General features: G+C 46.9%; 1 protein-coding gene across 1 annotated transcript in view; it reads left to right on the plus strand.

The window, feature by feature from the left end:
- Nucleotides 1-2,114, plus strand: part of STK4 (serine/threonine kinase 4) — a 91,841-nt gene extending 89,727 nt beyond the window's left edge. Inside the window, exon 11 of the mRNA XM_006881566.1 lies at nucleotides 1,534-2,114. Coding sequence (XP_006881628.1) covers nucleotides 1,534-1,692 — 159 coding nt within the window. The 3' untranslated portion in view covers nucleotides 1,693-2,114. The remainder of the gene's footprint in view (nucleotides 1-1,533) is intronic.
- Nucleotides 2,115-12,993: the final 10,879 nt, after the last annotated feature.

Here is a 12,993-nt window from a genome sequence, read left to right on the forward strand (position 1 = left end):
TTGGGTCTAGAGGAAAAAACTGTGGGCTCGGACCGATTACAGAACCCTGCTGATACCATCAGAAATGTGAGACTCTTTGTATGAGCTGCTGCGGTCCCTAGTGAAGGAGGAGACATGGAACCTGGCCCTGGGCTGCTCGTGTAGACAGGGACTCTTAGCAGGGCGCCTGAGTCATCTGTGTGCGCTCCCGCAGCTGGCTGGGCTGGGACAATTTGACAGGTTGGCTAATGCGCATTTGGGCCAGATACTAGCCTACATAAAACAGAGCATTAAGGCCTCATACTCTTTGGCATTATGTAGAGGCTGGGATTCCAAGTTTATGAAGGCAAGGATGCCAGACTGGGTGGACTTTATGCCTCCTGCCCACAAATGCCTCCAACCACAGGCCCCAGAAAATCCAGAACATTCTTCTTGCCCTTGCTTTGAGGAAAATCTAGATTCGAAGTGATGGGTGAGGGGCTATAGATGAAAGGAACTCCCTGATCTCAAGGGGAGAAGAATCCAGAGGTAGGAACATTTAGAAATGTTGTGGGAAGGGTTAGCCATCAAAATATTCAGCAGATTCTGAATGAAGCAAGATTTCATGGGGCAGGACTGCAACGGATTGATGTGAGAGTGATTTATGCCTCCTGCCCACATCCAAATTAAACACTGCATTAAAACAGAAAGATCTGCAGTCCAAAGCCACCAGCTTCTCCAGGAGAGAGTTGGGCAACAGCCTTGAATCCCTTTCGAGGGTTTCTTTTTTTTTTTTTTAAATTTTATTATTTTTGTGTGCGTGTACCGTCAAATCAGATCTGACTGGTACAGGAGGAGATTGCCCCTCCTTCTCCAGCAGAGCATCTGGTGAATTTGAACCACACACCTCTGGGATTGCAGTGCAGCTTCCTGCCACTAGGCCACCAGTGCTCCCTTAATGTATTTCTTATTGACTGAGTTAGTGGTTGACCATGAAACTGTTAGGCTGTTGTGTTGGCTGTAGTGCTGGAGTCCATGCCACTGGCACTTCAGATACCAGCTAGGCTGCCCATGTTGCACAGGTTTCCATGAAGCTTCCAGACTCACAGTCTAGAAAGCGAGTGAAAATTGGCCCGGGTAAACCTGAGGAATCACAATGGCACGCTGGCGGGCGTTGTATGAGAGAAGAGCCCGTATGTAGGTTGGAAGGCACTGAAGATACACCGAGGCTCCTTCAGAGAACATGGGCCTTCCAGCCCTGTGAGGATGGGTTAGGACAGGACGCTGTGCTGTTCCTCTGTCCAGAGGCTGGCATGAGCTGGAGCTAAGCTGACAGCAACTAACAAATCAGGACAAATACATCAAGCTGATTAGCACTGAGAACTCTGCCAGGAGTAGATGACTCTGGAGAAGCGTCTGGATGTGCCAGTCATTTGAGGGAATTGTCACTGTCCAACCGTCGCATCAGGCTTGGTCTGACCCCACTGTCCTCTCCTTCCCTTCCCCCTCCCCGTATTTCTGGACTGTCCACTAATCTGGGCTTTATTATGACAGTGCTCTCCACTTCTCTTCCAGCTAAAGAGTTGGACCGTGGAAGACCTTCAGAAGAGGCTGCTGGCCCTGGACCCCATGATGGAGCAGGAGATTGAAGAGATCCGGCAGAAGTACCAGTCCAAGCGGCAGCCGATCCTCGACGCCATTGAGGCCAAGAAGCGGCGGCAGCAGAACTTCTGAGCACGCGGGGCCCAGTCCTGCCTGCACACCAGGCCGCTGTGGACGCTCTCTGACTGTCGCTGCTCACGGCTATCGGCCAGCAGCTCTCCTCTGTCACTTCTCCACAGCCCGTGTGTGAACTCAGGAAAGTGCGCCAGCAGGGAGGGCCACCTTGGCAGTCAGCGTCTTGACGTGTGTCTTCCCGTGGGTCGGGTATGATTTCCGAGGGTTTCAACTGGCGCTTTTAAACTCAGAGTTTCAAACCCCGGGGCCAGAGCCTCCTAAGCTGACTGACAGCTGGGCAAGGTGGCATTTTGTGTGTTTTTTAAATCTCTCAATAGCTTTCAATTGTTCTTTCTGGAAGACTTTTTAAAATGATATAAATATGCATATATGTTTGTAAATTATAAAGATTCCCCACGCAGCGTGGTGGCATCTCTGTACAGGTACAGTTTGAAACAGTTTGCCTCTTTGCTGTAAGATTATGGTACTGTGTGTGGAACCCGAGGACAGTAGGTGTGGGGAAGCTGCTGGGACAGGAGGCTCCCGGGAGCAGGCTTCCCCTTGCAGGTCTGCATTTACTAATTCAGTTTGAGCTGGTTCCCTCTCTGTGGCTTCAGGCCATGAGGGTCGTTGCTGGTTCAGGAGACGTCAGTGATGGCCGGGAGGAGGCCCCGAGCGTGCACATTTCCCCTGCTAAGTTCCAGGAAAGCTTGGCACCCTTTTTGCAAATTGACCTCCTCTCTATCAACTCTTTGTCGTCCACGTCCACTCTCCCAGCTGCCTAAAGTCACAGCACAGATCCTGCACAGTGCCTTAAGAGGAGACACGATCCAGTGAGGGGACAGGCCTACAGGAACCTCCCCAAGAGGGGAAGGGTTCTCGAAGCTCTCATCATTCGTGTGAAGACCTCACACTCTGCATTTCGCTCTGTGTTCCTTATGGAGGGGTAGCTGGTATTCACTGCTTCGCTCGTCCATGCTCAAAACATGTGACTGTTTTCTTCTTCATTTTACTGAGAGTATAGATGAAAAATGCGATTTCTCCGGGAGGATCCACCCAGGCAGGCAGGATGCCACGGCCGGAAGTGACCATGATCATCCGGCCCGACTCTCTTGCTGTATAGATGGGAAAGCTGGGGCTTAGAGAAGGGAGCGATGTGGCTCAAATTACAGAGCGAGTTAGGAAAGGACTGGAGCTAGAACTCGGGGACTCCTCACGCCGAGAGGCCAAGCCAAGCAGCCTCTTCTCTGAGGGAGCAGACTGGGTAGTTTGGATTAAGCTGCCCCAGAGGACTCTCCTTAGCTAACTTGTTCTTGCCTTGCTTCTTAAGTGGAGATGTGCCAAGGGGCGTCAGACTGTTCCATGTCAGCAGGTCTGGGAGTCCCACAGCATCAGCCAGACAGCAACCCAGCCTCCACGCAGACAGACCGGGAGCGTGAAGAGGCCGAGAGACCTTCCCAAGACCTCAGTTCACGATTTAGCTCAGTCACCAGCAGAGTGGACAGTTGGAAAAGACGAGTGTCTTTTTTTACTTTAATTTATTTCCTAATCTCTCTTCTGTTCACGTAGAAGAGCTGTGACTAGGTTGCATCTAAGGATCCTGTCATTTGACACCCTATAACTGCTTCTGCTTTTCCAAAGCTGGGCATCTGTAGATGGGCGGGGGAAGCTCCGCTCCTGTGATCAGGTTCCACTCTCTGCCTTTCAAGCAAGTTTTTGAAGAATGCGAGAAGACAGTTCCTGGCCTCCAGGGCTTGGCCAGTGAAGCATCTGTGTGGCAGATGGAGAGCTCCTGGTCAGATCACAAATGGCAGCTGGCATTTGTTGACCACTTGCCAGGCGCCAGGAAGCTCTGTACACTCGCCAGCCCCAGGTGCTCTGCAATCCTGAGAGTCAGGTACTTCATCCCCTTTTCATAGATGAAGAAATGAGTTCAGAGAAACTTTCTTTCTCAAGAAATGACAGCCAGCAGAATCAGGATTCATAGCCTCACCATATGGGGCCAGTATTTACAGGGAAAAGGAAAGTCACACATCTGCTTAAAATAAAAACTGACCACCTTTTCCTGCAGAGATGGCAATTTTAGGGTGGGGGAAAATCTAAAATTAGTAGTTAGGTCTGTCAGCCAAGTGAGTTTTAAAAACCAAAGTATCAAGCGTGTATCCCCCGGCCATCTGCTGTTCTAATGACCAGGCCTGCCTCAGTCTCTTTTTTTTAAAACAAAGGACTTTGCACTTGGCCAGACGGGAAGGGAATACCCACCTTCCCTTTCCTAGGCCAGATCCAAATAAGAGAAGGTTCACTTCTCCTCATAAATACTCTTGAGTCATGAACCTTCATCTGTAGTTTATTTTGCTTCCAGCCTGTGTGTCCACCCACATACTTTTCCAGTGAAATACATTTGCTCACCTGTCTGGCTGGATTGAGCCCTCTGGTCAGAGCCTATTTATTTGGGATCCGAGACATTCCCTGACAAGGTATATTTGTTTCTGGTGGCAGAAGGGCAGAGGAACAAGTCTTAGTTACTTCTGCCTTAAGCACTTAGGATTCAGACTTCCAGAGAACTCTGAGCCCCTCACTTGTTTTTGCCCACACTAATGGCATTTTTAAAAATATTTCCAATTCTCTAAGAGTATCTTAATTGCTTCCCCATCAATAGTTGCAAAGCAGATTTTTCTTTTTTTTCCTCTCTTGTACCTTCCTCCAATTGGCAATCAAATGGATGGAGGGGTGGGCAGGTGGGTTGATGTTTGGCTTTGTAAATGGATGGAGGATGGATGGACAGACAGACAGACAAACAGGTAGATAGAACCAGCCAGTCTGAAATAATTTAAGAACCATAGCTTTGACTCCTTGAGTCTATAGACTCTGATCCAGGAAACACTGAACATATACCAGTTGCCAAAAATATACCACTTAAAACTCAATGGCTGTTAACCAATAAGAAGAATGAGAAGTAACATCACTTTATTATTTTTTTTTTGTAACATCACTTTAGATCACGCAGATATTGAAAGGATAATCACAGGATATTAGGAACTATTTTCTGCCAGTGTAGCCCACAATTTAAGTGAGAAGGACACTCCTTGAAAGATAGGAAGTATCAAAGTTAACTCAAGAAATAGCCTTGTATCTATTAAATCTTAGTTCTGGGAGATACTTATTATTACCCTCATTTGACAGATGAGGAAACTGAGGCTCAGAAAGGTAACGCTTGTGGCTCCAGGACCATGCAGCTAGAAGGTGGCAGAATGAGGACTCAGCTCCAGGTCTTCTGATTCTTACTCTGGTGTCCTTTCTGGCAAACCATGTTGCCTCTAAAGATTGCAGTTCTTTATTTAGAACCTTGTTCTTGTCTCGTCATTTCTCCCTACCCCATACTTTCTTAATCACTGTGTGTGCGCGTTCATCAGGATTATAGTCATAGTCCTTGGAATCCAGAATCTTGTTTCTATTTTGGAAAAACACCTCTTCTACCAGCTTGTACTTGGACCAATTTGGGGTCGGGGGTGGGTGGGGAGAGCTTAAATGCTGTTGATGTACAATTTTAAAATGTGAAGTTTGTAGCTTTAACTTTTTTGTAACAGAAACTAACACTGGCTTAAGTGCTACTTGAAATGCTGTTTTGTAAGGTCTGGATGTATATGATCAGCCGAGGTCAGCAGTTCGTGGATGTATGAGATCTAGCTCCCCCCATTGTCCCCCCCTTTTTTAAAAATTCGAGGCACTTATGTGCTTCTATGTTAAGAATTATTTTTCTCCCCTTTCTTATTCTTATATCTCTCCATCTTTGTTTTAAATAAACTGCCCTTTGGAATACAGACTGTCCCTCTCTTTTGAAAAAAATGTTATTGTATACTGTCAAGTCGAAGCCAATTCAGAGCTGACTTTCCCCCAGGTTTTCAGAGGCAGTAAACCTCACGGGAGGAGGCTGACCATCTTCTTCCCACTGAGCAGGTGGATTTGAACCACATACCTTTGTGCTGGCAACACAACATCACTAAGTCTCCAGATTCTCCGTGTGTATCCTGGACAATGGTGGTGTCAGCCTTTGTGCTATGAAGTCTATGTTGTGTTTATTCCAGAACCCTAATGGGGCAGGGGAGTGCTCATCTGCTCTGTGTCAGGTACTAAAACCATTGCCAGGGGCATAAAGATGGCGCAGATGAGAGTTCCTGCACACGGGTTGGAGGTCAGTCAAGCACTAAGCTCTAGCACAACATAGGAACTTCCCGGGTTGAAGGAAGCACAGAGAGGGGGAGACAGCTGATTCAGCTGGGTGTCCTGGGAAGCTTTTCTCAAACTGGAAACAAATTTGGGAACTGGGTCAAGATTTGGCCTGGTGGGATGAGGGAGAGAAGGCATCCCGGATGGAGAGGCCAGCCCATACAGAGAACCTGGATATGGGATCACCTTGGAATCCTTCATTCCAGTCTGCTGGTGCATGGAGCCAGGCCAGGCACAGCCCAGCATTCAGAGAGAAGCATCCCAGTGCTGCTGTCCTTGGGTGGCCCACCCTTCTTCAGGAAGCTGACCCCATAGCGGGGAGGGTGCAGAGTTACACTGGAAAGTATGCAGAGGTCTCTGGAGTGAAACTTCTAGTGCTGAATGGTTCCGCTGTCTGCATATCTAGGACATACCTTCCTTCCCGTCTTAGACTCTCAGTCCGACCCTGACTTTCACAGGGTGGTGCAGTACTGCCCGAGCGAGAGGAGGTGTCCAGGAGTAGTGTGGTATAGGGATGTCTTCAGTTGTGACACCGACTGGGCATTTCATGGGCATGGGCAGGGATGCATTCCAGAACAGTCCAGCTCAGCAAGAAACTGACCTGCACTTGGCATAACATCTGAACGTCCCACCCAGCATTTGCATCAGGGAGAAACTTGTTTATAGATACCTGGTGTAAACCAGCCCTCATTTGCATCTGAACACACAGTACTCAGTGCAAGATGTAACTTGATTTTCCAGGAAGGAACGACGCAGAAATGCAGACACTTGTAGCTTGTGTTGTTGGGAACTGTACCAACAGTGCCCCCTGATGAGGAAATTCACATCGCTGACGGCAGTGATGGGTACGATATTTGAGTCACTAGTGAAGTATTAACTGGTGAAAATCAAAGAATATCGCCTTCCACATAAAATGTTGTTATGCACCATCAAGCTGGAACTGACACAGAGCTGACCTTCCGGCGGGTTTTCAGAGTCTTTCAGTCTCCTGGGAGGACACTGCCCATCTTTATCCAGCAGACCAGCTAGGGGATTCAAACCATCTGCCTCTGGGTTGGCAGCATTACTCCTTACCCACTAGGCCACCAAAAGTCCTTCAGCATGATTCTACCTCATTATTAAGAAAGCAAAAATCTTCACAGCTAGGCTAATTTCTTCCCATGACAAACAGAAACTACTGACATTGCCAATGATTTCATTTCCCCTGGATTCATAATCAATGCCCATAGAAACAGCGGTCAAGAAATCAAATGATGTCCAGCGCTGGACAAATGTGCTGTCGGGGACTTCTTTAAAGTGCTACAGAGAGAAATGGAAAAGGTGCTTAAGAGGAAGAAAGTCTTGAATATACCATGGACCACCAGGAGAACAAACATGTCTATCGTAGAGACGGTGAAACCAAATTTCTCCTTGGAGGCAAGGACTTTGAACTTCTATCTCAAATACTTTGGGCACATGGCCAAGAGGGACCAGTCCTTGGAGAAGGACATCATGCCTGGAAGAGTGAAAGGACAGTACAGGAGAGGGAGACCCCAGATGAGATGGATTGACACAGTAACTGGGGCAATAGGATTAGGTGTGTCGCAGTCAGTGGGACTGGCTCTGGACAGGGCAGGCTTCAGAGCTATTGTACACAGGGACATGGTGACTTGATGGCACATAACAACAACAAAGAGTAAGGATGCTACTTTTAAGATTAAGGTGTGCCTGACCCGAGCCATAATATTTTCAATTGCTTCATAGGCATGTGAATGTTTGTACAGTGAATAAGGAAGAGTGGAGAAGAATTGATATCTTTAAATTTGGTGCTGGAAAAGAGTATTAAATACTCTTTGGGCTGCCAGAAGAACAACAACAACAAAATCTGTCTAGGAAGAAATGCAGCCAGTGCTTCTTAGAGACGGTGCGACCGTAACCCAAACTCTTCAATTCTTTAGTCCTTTTTATTCATGGTTCAGCTCACACATGTATCCACTTCACAGGTTTTGCTCCTCTAAAGAAGTCAACCTTAAGAGTTTGCAGTTTTGTGCCTGTATTAATAGTTGGGAAAACAAAACTCTCTCTGCTTTCTACTCTACTATTCTGGGCTTTGGTTGTTTTTTTAAAAAAAAAGTTTCCAAGATCATGACTTGCAAAGTCCCTTGGAAAGCACTTGGCCTGTGCAAATCTCAGCCAGCCCCTTATTTTGGAGGGTAATTCAGCTGGGGCCCAAAGTTTGTCATAAGTTGAATCTGGATTCGAGCCCAGGATACTTGACTCCAGGGATCATTCTGATGCCCTACCAGCGGCCTCGAGTACAAGAGGACATCTGCTGTGTGACCTCTAGGTGTGCCTTGGTGGCCCAACAGTTAAACTTTAGACTGCTAGCTGAAAGGTTCACTGTTCCAGTTCACCCATGGCTACTTGAGGGCAGGGGTGTCGGGGAGACACACATGGCAATCTGCTCCTGTAAAAATGTCAGCCTTTAGGGAGCTCTGGTGGCCTAGTGGCAAGAAGTTGCACTGCAGTCCCAGAGATGCATAGTTCAAATCCACCAACGGCTCTGCTGGAGATGGAGGGTTAATCTCCTCTTGTACCAGTCAGATCCAATTTGACAGTACACACACAAAGTAAAATAAAATTTAAAAAATGTAAAAAAAAAGTCAGCCTTAGAAACCCTTCAGGAGAACCCATTCAGCCCTAGAGTGTCAGATGTTGTTGCTGTGCGCCATGGAGATGGAACCAACCCATAGCTGACCCTCCAGTGGGTTTTGAGAGGCAGTAAAACACATAGGAGAAGACTAGCCATCCTTCTCACGTGCAACAGCTGGTGGATTCAAACTGCGTGCCTTTGAGACTGCAGCGCAACTTCTTACCACTAGGCGTCCAGAGCTCCCTGGAGCTATACGGACCTATAGTGGTTGTAGGAGCTATAATGGTCTCACGATGTAATGGGTACACAAGAGGCATGCAAACGACTCCCTTCCAGCCAAGGCCCCCTGCTCAGACCTGCTGGACCACGCCGGAGAAAATCAAGAGCTCTGGTAAATGCTGGGGAGCTCAGTTTCCTTCCTATGCTTTTTGCTTGTTTCACATTTAACATTTATTTTGCCAGCTATTTTCACTTGAACTTTGCATTAACACTGATGCAGAGGTATTCTGAGGCTCTGACAAGTGAAGAAATGGGTTTAGAGGGGTAAAGAAATTCAACCAATATCTGACAGCTCATAAGTAGGAATTCATGGCCAAGTTCGTGCGGTCTCCAGACCCATATTCTTCCTGCTGGCCTCCATGGCGTCTCTCACATTTTCCCATCATATTAAAATAATTTTAACAACTCATGGCCTGTGAATGAAGCAGACACAGGAAAGCGGAGCAGAGACAGCGATGTGGAGTGTAGGAGGGTGACCTCAGGTGAACCTCTGAACTCACTTGTACGGAAGGCCTTTGGTTGGATTTTTGGTACTTGTACAGAAGGGTTCCTTCAGTAGGTAGGATAGGGGAGCTTTGGCTACTGGCTACCGATTGGCCATGAGATGATGCTCTTTGGCAGCTAATAGGTCTAAGCCAAGCTCACAAATTCTAAGTGGCAAAAGCCAATATTTGAACCCAGGTCTGACTCCAGAGACTAAGATGCGTGTAATCCCTCTTCCTAAATGGATGCATTTTCTGAGTCTCCTGTTCACGGTCCTCTTGGATAAGGTTCAGCATCAGCTCTTTTCTTCCTTCCAGCAGACAGAATTCTGGAAAACGATGTCCATGGTTTCTTCCCTAGTTACTTCTCAACTTATTAAACTTCCTGGAGCATTTTCTCCACACCCAGGTCTGAATGTGAAGTCTGGCAGTCAGGGAGGGCTATTCCAGCCAACCCCTAAGGGCTGTGTCCAGAGCCCGAGGAGAGAAGCAATCATCACAGTGCCCACAGTCAAGGCCACTTCTTTCAGGGGTGCCCAAGAATTGAACTTGACAAACCCAAAGTGACCATAATGGCATAGAGTGCCAGGTGCATGGAATCTAGCATTAGAAGCTTGGGTTTGAATCCCTGATTCACTACTCAGCTGACTGACCACGGGCCACATTCTTCTCATCTGCCCAGCATTGATGTTACCATTTTATTAAGGTGGCTGTTGCCCTGAATAGCGTGAGAAGTACATGAGCTAATGGACGTGGAATAATTTTATAAACAGTAAAGTAACGGGCATGTGAAGGGTCATTATTATATTCTAGGTCTTCTTCTAGGAACTTCAGAAAGTACTTTATGAGTCATCCAAATACCCTCTCATCTCTATTTCCCCAATACGAATGCCTCGTTGTGGCCTTATTCAAGCTGAAGAATGTATTCTCTACCCAAATATGGGTTTGCTCTCTCGTGTGACGGTGGACTGTTCTGTATTGCAGTTTTCACATCTCTGAGAGGACGCTGGAGGGCAGATCAAAGTTGAAATTTAATCTTGCCTAGAGAACATTCTGTCTCACTCTCCAGGTATATTTTCCACCTGAAGCCACTACAAACGGGAAGATCTTATCACAGTTTCTTCTTTACTGGCAAGTACATCCCATCCCAGAACCCCAGAACGCTTGACCTACTGTCCTAGGTCCAGGCCTCAATTACTTCTGACATCATCTCTTTGTTTTACAGAAAAGATAAGAGAGGCCCAAAGAAGCAAGACTGGGAGGGACAACTGTGGGGTCTGTTTAACGCTCCCTCTTCTGGGACTCGCTCAAGTGCCACACCACCATGGAGGCCTTGTGGTGACTTCCGTGTGCTCAGAGACCCAGCCCCTTGGCCACAGTTGAGGAATCCAGTCAACTCACTGAGCTGGGCCACCACAATCCTGATGGATTTTTCCAAATAAAACTGGAAGTTCTCTGATGGAGGCCCTATAAGATGACAACTTGTTAGGAACTATTTCATTTCTTCCTCTCTCAGGAGTTTCTGTTGCTAACTCCTGGCTGCTGCCTGCTTCTTTGTCAGTGGTGTTGTGTTGTTGTTGTTGTTGTCGTAGACGACTCATACCAACCCTATGAACAGAAGACCCAAGCACTGTTCATAGGGTTTCCGGAGGCAAGCCATTTCGGAAGTGGATGCCACTCATGCTTCCAAGCTTGTTGTAATCGGGAAGCTCCACCAAACACTGTCCACCATGGGTAACCATTATCTCATTTGACACATCAGTGTCACAGTGGTCAGCATCACAGCAACCACGAGTTACCTCTGTACAGCAATGCACAGACCAGTGCTATACCACCTAGAGGAATGTTTAAAAAAAAAAATTGAACCAGGCCTGAGGGCCGCAGATTAACCTTGGGCTTGGTAGCATAACTTTTCTGTCCACTAGGCCAATGTAGCTCACTCTATGTTGTCATTGTTATTGTTGTTAGGTGCCGTTGAGTTGTAAACTCCTCATAGCAACCCTAGGAACAGACCTGAGCACCGGGATCCATTTCTCTGGATGATACCCCTCCACCTTTCCTCCAGGGAACCACCTCTTCACCATTCCATCCTCAGGATACTCTGATCGTGTTTCCTCTGCCACCTTCAGTTAAGAGATGGGCACGTTCATACCAAACCAGCCCAGTTACATTCAATCATCAGGGAGTTCTTAGTCTAAGTAGAGCGATGCATATAAAGGAGGCAGCTGTTAATTAAGCACTGAAGTGTGTTCACAGCCGCACTTTAAAGAATTATCTTGTGAGTTCTAACTACCTGGATCCTTCTGATGCCCTCATTCCTGTCTTCTCAAAACCTGGCTATTTCTTTGATCTGATTCCAGTATCTCTCAGAGGTGGGTTGGCTTGGGGTGCTTCTCCCCCCACTTTCAATTTGCCAGTTGGATCCTGTTGTTTGCAAACAAAGATTTCTAACTGACCCAGTAAACACAACTAGACTAGGGCAATATGTACCTTGTCCTCCAGGAGACGTGTGGTATAAAACTATTTAGCAGTGATGGGACAACACAGCAAAGTTGCTGTTTAGACTCTGCCTCAGAAAACTAACACACCGTAGTGGGCAGTGATAAGAGCTACTTTCTATATTACTGAATACCATTTGACCACTGTTGTTGTTAAGTGCCATTAAGTCATAGGCGACTCATAGCGACCCTACAAACAAAAGACCTGAACACTTGTATAACTTTCATTGTTTCTCCAAGTTCATAGAGTTTCCAGAGGCAAGCTATTACAAAAGTGGATGCCACTCCTGATTTCAAGCTTGTCTTAATCAGGGAGCTCCACGGAACAGTCTGTCATTGGTAAACATGATCACATTTGATGCATCAGTGTCACAGTGTTCAGCATCACAGCAGCCACGAGGTACCACTAAGTTTGACCACAAAGGATGTGGTATTCAGAGGAGGGTGGTAAGGAATGCTTGGACTGTGGTGTTTTCTTTTGCCTGTACGGGTTACTGTGAAGGAGACAAGCCAAACCCACAGTAAATGTCCCTTGGCTTTCCAAGGCTGCGAATCGTCACCAGAGACCACTCATTGCTCTCCAAGTGGCTCGTGGACCCTAACTACTTTTTAATTAGTAGCCTGACAGACAAACACTGCATCACTAGGGGGTCCTGAAGCAAAACAAAGTCAAACGTCCAAGTTCTCACCCTGAAGCACAGAAGGACGTTTCCACATCCACGTGAAGTCTCATGATTTGCCGTAAGGTTGTGATTCCAAACACCCAAAGTAAACAACTGGCTACACAGGTCGTTGAATTCACAGCCCTGCAAATCAGGCACAGGCAAGAAAGGGGGTGGGCTAGTCTGATGTGGAAATGGGAAATTCTTCCTTTGGCCCATGAACACAATGGATAAAGGCAGTGTCTCCTCTTTTAAGAAAAAGTTCACAACTTCCTGCTTCCCTAGCCTCACCTCCTAAAAACAGCCTAGCAAAATTTAACAGAACAGCAAGCAACAAATGCTGGTGAGGTTGTGGAGAAACCAGAACCCTTATTCACTGTTGGTGGGAGTGTAAAATGGTACAACCACTTTGGAAGGCTATATGGCACTTTCTCAAAAGGTTGCAAATAGAAATACCATTTGAGCCAGCAATTCCACTTTTGGGAATTTACCCTAAAGAAACCGTAACTGTCAACCAAGCAGATATATGCACACCCATG

Source organism: Elephantulus edwardii, unplaced genomic scaffold (genome assembly GCF_000299155.1).
Source record: "Elephantulus edwardii isolate Elephantulus edwardi_28Jun2011 unplaced genomic scaffold, EleEdw1.0 scaffold00015, whole genome shotgun sequence".
NCBI classification, from domain to species: Eukaryota; Metazoa; Chordata; class Mammalia; order Macroscelidea; family Macroscelididae; genus Elephantulus; species Elephantulus edwardii.